The 12,456-nt window shown below is 39.0% G+C and overlaps 1 protein-coding gene across 1 annotated transcript in view; it reads right to left on the reverse strand.

The window, feature by feature from the left end:
• Nucleotides 1-6,126: 6,126 nt before the first annotated feature.
• The window catches only part of ndrg2 (NDRG family member 2), a 48,885-nt gene continuing 42,555 nt past the window's right edge, over nt 6,127-12,456 (reverse strand). Inside the window, exons 10-16 of the mRNA XM_030753100.1 lie at nt 12,299-12,402; nt 12,164-12,202; nt 12,020-12,071; nt 11,832-11,879; nt 11,692-11,727; nt 10,525-10,576; nt 6,127-9,192 (exon numbers count right to left, since the gene is read on the reverse strand). Of these exons, the coding sequence (XP_030608960.1) occupies nt 9,029-9,192; nt 10,525-10,576; nt 11,692-11,727; nt 11,832-11,879; nt 12,020-12,071; nt 12,164-12,202; nt 12,299-12,402 (495 nt within the window). The 3' untranslated portion in view covers nt 6,127-9,028. The remainder of the gene's footprint in view (nt 9,193-10,524; nt 10,577-11,691; nt 11,728-11,831; nt 11,880-12,019; nt 12,072-12,163; nt 12,203-12,298; nt 12,403-12,456) is intronic.

Raw genomic sequence — 12,456 nt, forward strand, 5'->3', positions numbered from 1 at the left:
AACTGTTGCTATACAGATAAATACAACATGATAAGGTATCTTTACTTTTTCTTTGGCCTGCCAGAGGGCATCATGCATTGATCACACATAGGAAAGGGTTTTGAATATAGACCAGAAATTACTTTGTTGTTGTTGTTGTTGTTGTTGTTGTTGCAGACGTGTAATTTAAGTACCAATTGGAAGTATTTTTGTATGTGTATCTGAAGGGCATCTTCAAACTTTAAAAGTAAGTAAATAAATTTACAGAAGACATAGTAAACAGTACGGTAAAATTATAGTAAATATAGGAAGGGCAGGAAATTCCCTTGTGGGACTGCCCAGCAAAGGTTGAGAAAGAGAAAGTAAAACAAAAGAAATAACTAAGAATCAAAAGCAAAGGCTGCAGACCATCACAACTTGACAACCGCTCGTCGAATTGTTTTGTTATCAGGTGAGTATCAGAATAAAACTGCGTTACATAAAATATAAAAAAGCTTACAACATCGCAGAGAATAAATGCAGCTTTCTTTTTTACAATTATAAAGAATATATGTTAATCCTCCTGCTATCACCAGCACCAAATTAAAACTATTGTTTATTGTGCAGAAATTGTACTATTTTAAAGAAATAATCTCTCTCTCTCTCTTTTTTTAAATTCTGTTTGAACCAGTTCTTTCTTTATTTTTAAAAATGGATAATGGTGATGAGCTTCTCCTCAAGAAGCTGGACGGACTGGTTACAAATATCAAATGGAGCCCAAAGGAAGTCGCTAACTTGTTTAATGCTCTTCTGGAGCGATTTGAAAAATCAGCGAATGACAAACTGCATCTAGTTACATGGATGATGAAAATGTTGCACTGCATAGAGATTCATCACATTACTCCAGGATGGAAATGTGAAGATGGAAAGACACTTGTGGAACTGGTCCGAGACAAAAGTGTAACAGATGAAAAGTTAAAGGAATATTTAGCTGAGGACAGAGAGAAGACCCTGGATGAAATAATAGAGGAAATCAGACAAGAAAAGATAAACCAGATTGATGACAAGCTTTTAGATGATGTCAGAGACATTGTATTAACAGTTCATAAACATCTTGGTATTCACAATGATGACTCAGTGAAGAGTGAATTGAAAAAGGACTTGCAGAAGGTCTGCTCGGCCGTGGACAGAATTTTTAAATTTAGGCCGCGACTGACGCAGATGGTGAGCTGCTGTCTTATGGCTCTTTCAAAAACTGGGCGGCTAATTCAGGTTGGTACCGGGGAGGGTAAGTCCTGTATAGTGGCAATGTTTGCAGCATTCAGAGCTCTGAGAGGTGAAAAAGTAGACATCATGTCAAGTTCATCGGTTCTTGCAGAGAGAGATTTTAAGGAATGGCAACGATTTTATAAACTTCTGAAGATCAGCGCAGACTGTAATACCAACAAACTAGCCAGCGAACTAAAAAAGTGCTATGAGTGTCAAGTTGTTTATGGCACTGCCGAACAGTTTGCTGGGGATTGGCTCAGGCACCACTTTCACAGGAAGGACATATTTGGACAGAGGCAATTCCAGTGTGCAATAGTGGATGAAGTTGATTCTTTGATGCTAGACAAGGGTCATCATGTGGTCTATTTAAGCAGTGACATGCCTGCTTTGCAACATCTCAACCCACTGCTGGCTTTCATATGGACCACTACTAATCAGTACAAGAAGATTAGTACTGATACATTTGTAGGGGCAAAATACCTGTTTTACCAAGTTATGCTAGAAAGCATGAAGGGCAAAGATGATGACTTTATTATTCTTCAGATAGCTGAGGATACAGGAATACTGGAAAAAGGCTCAGTTGAGCAATTAAGAAGGAACCAGTGCGTCTTAATTAAAATGCACGACAGTGTTACCGCTGAGAAGCTGGCTGAGTTCTTTAACACGGTGGAACAGAAATTCCCATCCTGCCATTTTGCTCTGCATTACATAAATAGCAATGACACAATAGAACAACTTAACCTAGAGCCACAAAGTGAAAAAGAGGAAGTGCAAAGAGTGCCACTGCTTTTAATGAATGGCGGCCTCTGTTGTTACATGTACCCTGATTACAACAGTGTGGTGAGAGCTGCTGAAGAAGAAGTAAAGCGCGCGCTGCATTTTACTCCATGTGAACTGAGCCAAGCTGAAAGTAGCTGCTATGTCCCAGGCTTCTTTTCAGAGCTGGTCAATTGCAAACTAAAAGTCTGGATTGAAAATGCATTCTATGCACAAGCCATGACAAAGGACCATGAATACGTCATGGAGAGGCATGGAATAGTGCCTGTAGACTACAGCTGCACAGGAGTGGTTGAAAACTACATGAAATGGAGTGACGGACTACAACAGTTCCTTGAAATGAAACACGCGTCAAAACTGAGTGACATGACAGCCATCACAAACTACATGTCCAATGTTGGCTTGCTTCAAAAGTATGGCAATCAAATCTATGGGATGTCTGGGACTCTTGGCCAAGAAGTAGAAGCTGAGACATTGCAGAAAATCTATGATGGTATCAGAACCTGTCAGATACCTTCATTCAAACGCAGAAAGCTGTTTGAGGTTGAAGGAGTGGTCGCGATGGATGAAGAAGAATGGATTGAAAAAATCTGTGATGTTGTCCTTGTACAAACCAGGCCTACGTCATACAGGGATGCACGAGCTGTGCTGGTCATCTGTGAGACCATCAATCGAGCAAATGTTCTGCACCATAAACTAGGAGATAAAGTCAAGAACAAAAGTCTTTACATAAACAACAACATGGACAATCGTGCAATCTTTTCCAAACAGCTTGATGCAGGAGAAGTCATCATAGCAACAAACCTCGCAGGCCGTGGAACAGACCTTCAGGTTTCTGAAAAAATAAAAAGAGCTGGAGGTTTGTTTGTTGTGCAGACCTTCTTGCCCAAGAATGCTCGTGTGGAGGTGCAGGCATTTGGTCGCACCGCTCGACAAGGATCTCCAGGATCTGCTCAGCTCGTTGTCTGTTCTAGTCATCTGTCAGATCCACTGCAAATGACGGTTTTAACAAAGGAGCCTCTGTCTTCAACAGAAAATACAAAAGTACAAAAATGTCATCAGTTTTCTCTTGTGAAACTGCTTAATCTGTATCGAAACAGCCACAGTAATGAAAGATTTGAAAATATGTCTTCAACAGTGGAACAAATTCTGACTGGAAAGTCCAAATCGGGATTAAACACAGCTAAAGAGGTCAGAGACTTCTTAGTGGCTAAAAGACTATCAGATTACTTGGAGTCTCACATCCCATACATAAAGAAGAAGGAAGAGCTCTTCGGTCAGTATCTGGATGAACTTGATGATTTGTACAGAAGCAGCAACAACAATCCAGCAGCTTCAGATTTGTCTGCTTTGAATGAGTTTTGGGGGATGTGGCTACTCACAAAGTTCAATGCAGACGACTCTACTGCCGAGTTGAAAAACAGACTAAAAAGAGACCTGGACACAGCCAGGCAGAAACTCACATGTAAAGAATCACCATCATCTAATCTGTACCACTACATTGCCTTTGGTAATGAACTGTGTGTAAAGGGGAACTTTGCAGAGAGTATCAACATGTACACTAAAGCCACAGAAGAGGACCACTGCTGGGCGGCTATTGCATATTACAACTGTGCTTTTACGTCTCTGAAGCAGCAAAACAGGCGTCAGAGTCCAGACTGCATCAATCGCGCTTTAGGTGATTTGCAAAATGCACTCAAGTCTGCTCAGCTTTACTGTGACCAAATTGAGGTCACTTATAGATTCTCCAGACACAATGAGGAACACAACAGTGAGTCACCCACCAGATTTGACAAACACTTCACGGCCAGATATAGTGTGTTAATGTTTTTCAAGGAAAACATTACAGAGGCTATAAAGAAGGCGGAGCGAGCCAGAGATATGGGCAGGAATTTGAAGGTGAAGGAAACTGCAGTTGACTCTCTCGTTCCAACAGTGGATTTCCTATCCTTGATGACCCTTTCAGTGCAATCATTGCATGTACTCGTCTCTAGAGACCCTCTGAGGAGCCACCAACTCATCAGTGACCCCTCGTTTGATACTCTGAATGAACTGAGGTGTATTAAATCTCTAGGCCTGACTCATCTATATGCCTTAGACATATCATTCTCCTTGGGAGACTTCTTCTTAAAAATAACTAGGGCCACAAGTTTCGATTAGATGAAAATGCATATGAGGAAGCATTAGCTGTGAGGAAACTTTGTCAGGCACACTTATCAAGATCCAGCTTGCAGGAGCTTTTTAATTTATTTTATTCCATGACTGCATTTCCTTCAAATTCTCGAAGGATCAATCAGAATTAGAATAAATGTCAGAAAGGTGAGCTGTATTTCTGCATAACAGTAAGTGGAGCAGGTTTTCTTTGCACTGTTCCAGGATATATGGCTCACGTTTAATTCAACACGCTCATTTTAAAATGAGCTGCTTTCTGATTTTACTTGTGCATTTATTTATATTTATTAAAAAGATAGTAAAAAAAAGTTGTCATATATTCAATTTTGCAAAGTCTTTATCACCATAAATATTATTGAAGATATGTAATATGTGCACTGAGTAAACCCTTTTGTTTGATTTGCTTCATTTGCATTAGTTTAGTTCCTCACATGTTGTTTAAAATATATGAATGTTACTGTATAAAGTTACTGATGAACTGGCATCTAATGAGGTACAACATGGGGTATTAATATGTTTAATATATATGTACATTTATTCAACTGAGACTTACCCCTATTGACCACAAACCTTTATTGATTTATTTACCTGATGTAATATTGTTGGTAGCTTTGTATGATTTTTTTTCTGCTTTTTGGACCATTTGAATTTTGAGGTGTTGCATACTTTATGCTTTGAACAAGTTCAAAAGGATCATAGTCAAACTAACCTCAGTAGTAAGTGACAGTATAGTGACAGCAGCAGCTCCTATTTAAGTGTTAAGATCCAGCCACATGTTTGATGAGGTTCACTGAAGGGAGCTGGAAAATGTGTGAATTTCAGTTTTTATTTTCATGTATTTTTTTTTTCCTGACCAGTGTAACTGAAAAATTCTTAAAAATGTATTCAATTTTTACACTAACAGGATCACAGAAGTCATTTTTGGACATATTTTTTGAGGAAATGTAAAGTAGTGCCAGGTGACATTGTTCTTGAGTTATCACGTCCACAAGATTTTCAGAAAACGACATTTGACCTTTACCTTGAGGTGAAGGTAACCGAGATTTGAACTTGTCTGAGATTTTTAGCAGATATATCTATGGTGTGAATTTGAACATTGCACCTCACATCATTCTCACATCCCATTCACAAAATTTTCAGAAAAAATTGACCTCTGACCTTGACCTAATTATGGCAAAAAATGAATCAGGTTCAGTGGTAGCACTAAAGATTTTTTATTCTACAATTTAATTTTTCTCAGTGAACTCATGTCTCTTCTGAAGCCTATTTTCATGAGTCCAAACCAAATACATGAGTCCAAATGAGTCACCATCTAGAATGGTGAAAAAAAAAAATGCATCTACCACTCGTGTCCAGTGACAACTTCCATGCATTCAGAGATACATGGAAGCATCTTAACGCTACCTCTGCAGATGATCTACGGGTCACTGGTCAACTTTCATGCAAATTTGGTATGAATTGGACTTCTAGTTTTGCTGTAACATTGTTAAACAAACAGACAGACATACATATACAAAAAAATAAAATATCATAGTCCCACCTCTGGGGACGGGGTAATAAATAATGTGTCTAAAGCATTTTGCAGAGCTTTGCACATCAAATACTCATAACAAGTTTCAAAAGAGCCTAAAAAAAGGGGAGGAGTAGAGATTAAAGGTAAACATCAGTACACAGTATTTTTGGAAATTTTCCAAAATTCATAAAAAAAAAAAAAAAATCGTTTTGTATAATCTGCTGTTTCATAGAGCCTTATACCCAAGGAGTATCTGTGCCAAGTTTCAGAAGATTTCAAATAAAAAAAACCCAAAACAAGTAACTAATTTAGCAAAAAGTTGATGGACAACTTTAACAGATGCTGCATGGAAAAGTAGATTAATTTATTAAAAAGTCAACATTTTCATGGAAATTCTAAACACACATCACAGAAACAAACCACAGGAAACATAAGAGTACTCTTAAGCTTTTATTAACTTTATTTTCTATACATTTTTTAAGGATTTTCATTGTGTTACACAGAGCAATTAGCCACACAAATAAGTTTGATTCCCTTTACTTTTAATCTTTTTATTGTTAATTATATTATTCTCCCTTGTAAGCGCTAATGCTAAAAAAGTTACACCAGAACTATCACACGGTTAACTAACTTGTGAGCACATCGGGACAGTAAACTAACACATCACATAGATAAAAACAAACAAAAAATAAATTCAAATTTAAAAAAAAAATGAAGGGGGAAAAAAAATGTGATTGAATTGTAAAATCTAAGAGACAAACAGAAAAACAAAATGGACAAGCATTTACAATCACACAACCCTGCTCAACTCTCCACAAAGAAACACCACTGTGGCTTCCTTATTTGGCCTTTTTAAAAAATTTCTAGCCTTCACCTGGTGCAGATTATTTAGTAGAAACTCCCGTAACTGATTCTTTGAGCGGTCATGCTGAAATGAGCCCAGCGATTACATTCTACACTCACACAAAATGGACTTTACCTTAATGCCACAACTTAAATTCACATCCCAAAAGCACGCTGCACAATATCATCAGGATCTGTTTTCCACATCAACTGCAACGGATGGTGGCGGTGGCACAAAAGGCTGTTTATGCACTGCATGAACCGCCTATTATGGGTCAGTGAGTGGAGTGACTCAAAACATCATCATCGTTCCTACCATCAGTTTTGATTCCAAGCTCAAATAAGGCCTTCCGTCTCGTCAAAATCACATCCATTTTATCAGACAGGTTTGGAAAAGGAGCATTAGACAGCATTCAAAAGAAACGGGCATCTTCCAGCTCAATGGTCATGCTTTCATGCATCAGAATATAAATGCATGCAATGGACTGAGCTCAAACATGGTCCTTTAAAAGCACAGTCAGTGTAATGGCTACTCGTCACAGGGCAGTGGTAAGCTTTGAGTTTATTTATGATTACATTTTGGCAATTCAGTGGGATTCCTGATGGATTTATTTGCTATAACTGATGTTTAAAGGTGCACATTTAGCTCACAGCATTTCTGATGGCAAAATTTGGTCAGTGACTACCCCAGATTCTTCAGGGGCTCTTAGTTTTGGCGGTATGCTTAAGCTTATTAGCTCTAACTGGTTGGCTCAAGGTTTGGATAGTGGTTTAGGAAACTCTTCTTTTTTTCCCCCATACTTATACTTTATCTGAGCAGAGTGGCAGTGAAGGGGCTGGTTCATTGTCACTGATAAGTCACAGGGGCTTTTGTTGGTCTCAAAACTTTTCCGAATGATTCGGGCTTTTTACTCACAATGCGCTGCGTTAACTGTGCTTACAAGATACAAGCACTGACATTTGCTTCCCTCCCCACACACATACACACTCACACATATCAGAATAAACATATGCAAACACAATTTTCTTGACCCCTTGGTGAATAAAGTTGGTGGAGAGGAGTACGCGTTCGTTTTTACCCCCCCCGCAGCGCACATCAAGTCAAGTATGCTAGCTGGGTTTGTTTGGAGGTATCGGTGCATGGGCAAGGCTAAGAGATTACAACCCAGACGATGAACACAGTGATCCCTTCTGGCCACACCGAGCACTGAAATGCAATATCCATACGAGCATGCTACCCATGATGTAAACTCCCTGGTGAGTAGTAGTGGACATTAAGACACGCAGTGCAAGACTGCCAGCAGTATTGGAAGCACTTCTGAATGTGCAATGACTGTTAATAGCGTGATAGTTGAAGGTGCAGAACACCCTCAGTCCCATCCATGTTTACCTTCAGGCCATCACTCGAAACTGCACATACACACGCACACAGATTCACGCAACTCATTAGCAGAATATAAAAAAAACCAACAAACAAAAAAAAAACATTATCCACTCAATAATCACGTGAGCTGATAGTAGGCATGCAACTTCCAAACAGTCCAGAAGAAAAAGAAAAACTAACAAAAAAAAAAAAAAAAAAAAAAAAAAAAGCTTCCTGTTCATCGCTTCAAAATCCAATCGGGGGGGTAAAGATTACGGTCACTTATAGACGAGGGCCAAATGGAAGACATAAACAATCTGGTAACATCAAGGAAGAAGTAGTCACTACAATGGCTCTCATTGGCTGTCTCCACATGACGGGGTCAGCCAATCAGCAGCTTCAACCCCTTGCTGAGACAGGTTACAAATAAGAAAATAAAATTAAAGAAATAATGAAAAACAGAACACAATAAAAACTAGCTTTAATAGTAGTAGACACACATTGTTATAAGTATCTCTGCTATAGTATTGTTTGTTTGTTTGTTTGTTTTTTTTTTGTCTATGTCATTTTAAAGTCATTGTGTAATAAAGAGAAAAGTTACTGTTTTTTTTCTATCATCATCAACAACATTATAATCATCAGCATCAACATCAACGATACAGTTTTCAGGATTATTACTATTGGTTTTGAAGGCTGCACTGTATCTAAATTAAAGGGCTCTATTGGCTGACAATAGAGGGGGAGAGAGGATAGTTGCCGTTCTTCAGCTCCTCCCTTTGTTTCAATAATCTCTTTGTGCCTTTTAAAGACTCTTATTGTTACGGCAGTATAGCCTGTTTTACTTTGTTTTTCAGCTGAGGTTGTAAAGAGAGGGGCTGGACTTGTAAAATGTGGAGATCAGCTTTTTTTTTTATTTTCCACTCTAATGACTCTACTCCTCTTCCTCCCGAGCCTTCTCTCCATCTCTATTCCTATTCTGCTCTTGTGGGGAATGAAGGGAGTTGTTAAGTGACAAATAAGTAACCCATTCATCTTGTCCCTGCATTATTGTCATACTTCCACTTTCCCTTCCTTTTGCTTCCACCTTCCTCTCTTCCCACTCTCACTCTCTCATTTTATTGTTTTGTTTTTCTTCAGCAAGACACCTCCATTGTTTGGGAGGGGCTGGGCGGCATCTGGCCGCCCTGCGAGCCTTGGGACAGGGTGCGGGAGCGAGAGCGGGAGCCATCCATGGAGTAGGAGGAGGAGAGGGAGGTGGTGCGAGAGCGGGAAAGGCGGGTCATGCAAGATGAAGCCACTGTGGAGAAACACAAGGAAATGATCAGTAAGAGTACAAGCAATGGAAACAGTTTTCAGAAGATAACATTTCTTTTACTGGCAACATTAAAATACCAAAAGAAGTGGAAATATTTCTGACAGTGTGCACACATCACAGGCATGAATGTCACGGTAACTTTGGGCTTTTAATGTTTTCCTTGAATTGTTCTTTTTCCAGTGTGGAATGATTGTGCAGCATACATTTTTAATTACTTTGAAAAACAAGAATTCGGTGCACAAGTTTGCTTTGTTTACTTTGGATTTTCTCCAATCCACAAAGGTTCAAAAGTACACATACAGGCTCAAATATATACACACACTCAAATATTTTATTGAGTGTTGCTTAAATTCTACAATGTCTTTTAACCTGACGAGGCCAAGTTTTATTAAGTTATGGTTAGTGATCATGAGTGACAACAGATGGTAGTTTCTTTTTGCAGCATAAAAAGCATTTGTTGGACAGCACTCATCGGACCGACCAATGACAACGGGAAAGTCCAAGCAACTCAGTGAAGATCTAAGAAGGAGAAGTCTAGATTTACACAAGTTGGGAAGATCTCTTGGAGCCATTTCTAAACAGCAGCAGATTCCAGGATCATCAATTCTAACAATTTTAAGCGCGTATAAGTTATTTGGCTGTGTCACCACTTTGCCAAGGTCTGGAAGAAGATCCAAGCTGTCACCCTAAGATGAGAGGAAATTGGTTAGGATGTTCAGAAAGAAACCAGGAACCACCAAGGCTCAAACCAGCCACGAACTGGAAACTGCTGAAACACCAGCATCAATGTCCACAGTGAAGTAATGTTTTCCTTAGCTGTGGACTGAGAGGGTGCTGACCAAAAAAGAATCCCCTGCTCCAAAATCAACACGTTGACGCTCGACTGAAATTTGCAGCTGCCCGCATGGACAAGCTGAATTCCTTCTGGAGACAAGTTTTATGGTCAGAGAAGACAAAGACTGAGCTACTGACCACAATGACAAGAGGTATGTTTGGAGGAATAAAGGTGAGGCTTTCAAACCTAAGTACACTGTACCGACTGTCAAGCGTGGTAGTAGCATCATGCTCTGGGTCTATTTTGCTGCCGGTGGTACTGGTACACTGCACCAAGTGGATGGAATAATAAAGAAAGAGGGCTACCTCCAAATTCTTCAACTTCACCTCAAATCAACAGCTAGACGGCTGAAACTTGGACAACATTAAGCTTAATTTTTTAAGCTGGGTTGATGTCAGGGCTTTGGACAGAAGTTTATTCAGTTTATTTCTTAAATCCCTAGTGACACACACAAAAAAGGGTCAACAAAGTAAACTTACTGTAGCCCATTCCCTGGATGAAATACTTGAAAGCCTCTGTGAGTTTAGCAGGCTGCAAACAAAACACAGAATAATGTTACTGTGCATATTAGGTCAAAATCATGTTTGAGTTTTTTTTTTTTGCTACACTGAATAATGGTGGACACCGGTGACCCCACACGATTGCCCAGGATATCAATTTTATTTTTGAGACACAGAAATAACTGGCTACCTCTATGAGTAAAAGACAATGAAGCTACGATGTACACCCAAATAGGTGACCAAACTTTTGACTGGTACTGTACGTATGGAAAAACTGCAGTTTTTCTAGTGGCCACTTGCAGCTGACTTCAAAAGTGAGTCAGTCCCCATAGACTTCCATGTTAAAATGCCCACCCAAAGATTCATCATGTTTATTGTTTTGTTTTAAATTGATCTTGGGCTCTAAAAATCTTCTCTATATATAGGGTCTTAACTCTGATATAATGCAAAATTCAAATGGTATTAAATTATGTAATTAGAGACCTGGCTGCTCTGAGTGACAGGTGGGTGCAGACGCAGGCTCCTTGGGTGATTTTGCCTCAATGAGCGCAGTCTGTGAATAATATGGCTTACTATAGATTTATTGTATACTTCTTGTATACTTGTGTACAATGATAATAAAGCTGAATCTAATCTAATCTAATCTAGTCTAATCTAATCTAAACTAATTTAATTGTGTGTGCATGTGTAACAGATCTTCCAAGACACATATGCTCCAACCTTAGAGTGAGATTCTAATATACATAATTTTTTTATATGTTAGCACCAATTAACTGGTGTATGTGTCTTTGCAATGCAGCTATTCAGTCTATGATAGCTAGCTTTAGCTGATCACATAGCGCTGCGCTCTCTTGTGCAAATATGCTTTATGTGTTTTTTTAATGCAAAACATCACTTTAACAGCAGGTTAAGAAAACATCTTTGCTCAGTGGATTTTTTGCTGCTGTTTGAAGTACAGTTTTATTCACGTCCTGTGTAATTTAAATATGAACTTTCATTTTGGCAAAAATCACTGAAATGAACAAGCATCCAAGTATCAGGATGTTCAGCCTCCCTGTGTTTTTTCACATTAAACTCTTGTCTAGTCCAACTTTAACATCCACATCTGTAATGTATGATCTTACAGAGGCCTTAAGGTATTGTTACCTGAGTCAGCTGAGGGAGACCACCAGCATCAGCCATCTGCAAAAGGACAAAAAGTGTAAGCAGCAGTGAAAAAAAAGAAGAAGCAAAAAACAAAGAAAGAGCGATGATGGAGACACTAAAGATACAGATATGAAAATCACCTTTAAGAATGAGGTTGTTGTTGGGTCCAGTTTGCTGTTGCACTCCACCTGGTGGTCACGGAAAGAAACACAGATATTTCTTTACACAGAAACGTGCAATCAAACAGTAAATGCAAACATGAAACATGTTGAAACATGACGTCTCCCAGTTCCTCTTTAGAAAGAAACGATCTGAAGCTGAAACTCACAGCAGCATCCTCATACGGAGCGTGATCGCCCACCACCAGCATCACTGGACATCTGAGGGTCAAACAGGTGCAGATTAGAAGTCAGACATTTGAAGATGTCAGAGATCAATAGCAAAAATAAAAGGTAAGAGAGTGGGTATTTACTTGAAAGAGCTGTTGCGGTCAATGCTCAAGTCTCTACGGCTGGAATGAAAAAGAAAAAAAGGCATGTGTTGTGGTTTGATGTGGAGTAGATTATTTGTGTTTATGTTATGATGTCTGCCAGCATGTTGTGTTTACCTATTGTAAGTCTTCCAGAGGAGCTCTATGTTGAAGAGGTTAGGAGCTTTAGAGATGCGCTCTCTGTGAGACTGCACTAGCTCTGTGCTTGACGACAGCTCCTCCTAGAAAAACGTTTTAACATTTGATCTTTTTTTAAAAGTTTTTTGCAAATTTAA

The sequence above is a fragment of the Archocentrus centrarchus genome, chromosome 18 (genome assembly GCF_007364275.1).
Source record: "Archocentrus centrarchus isolate MPI-CPG fArcCen1 chromosome 18, fArcCen1, whole genome shotgun sequence".
NCBI lineage: Eukaryota > Metazoa > Chordata > Actinopteri > Cichliformes > Cichlidae > Archocentrus > Archocentrus centrarchus.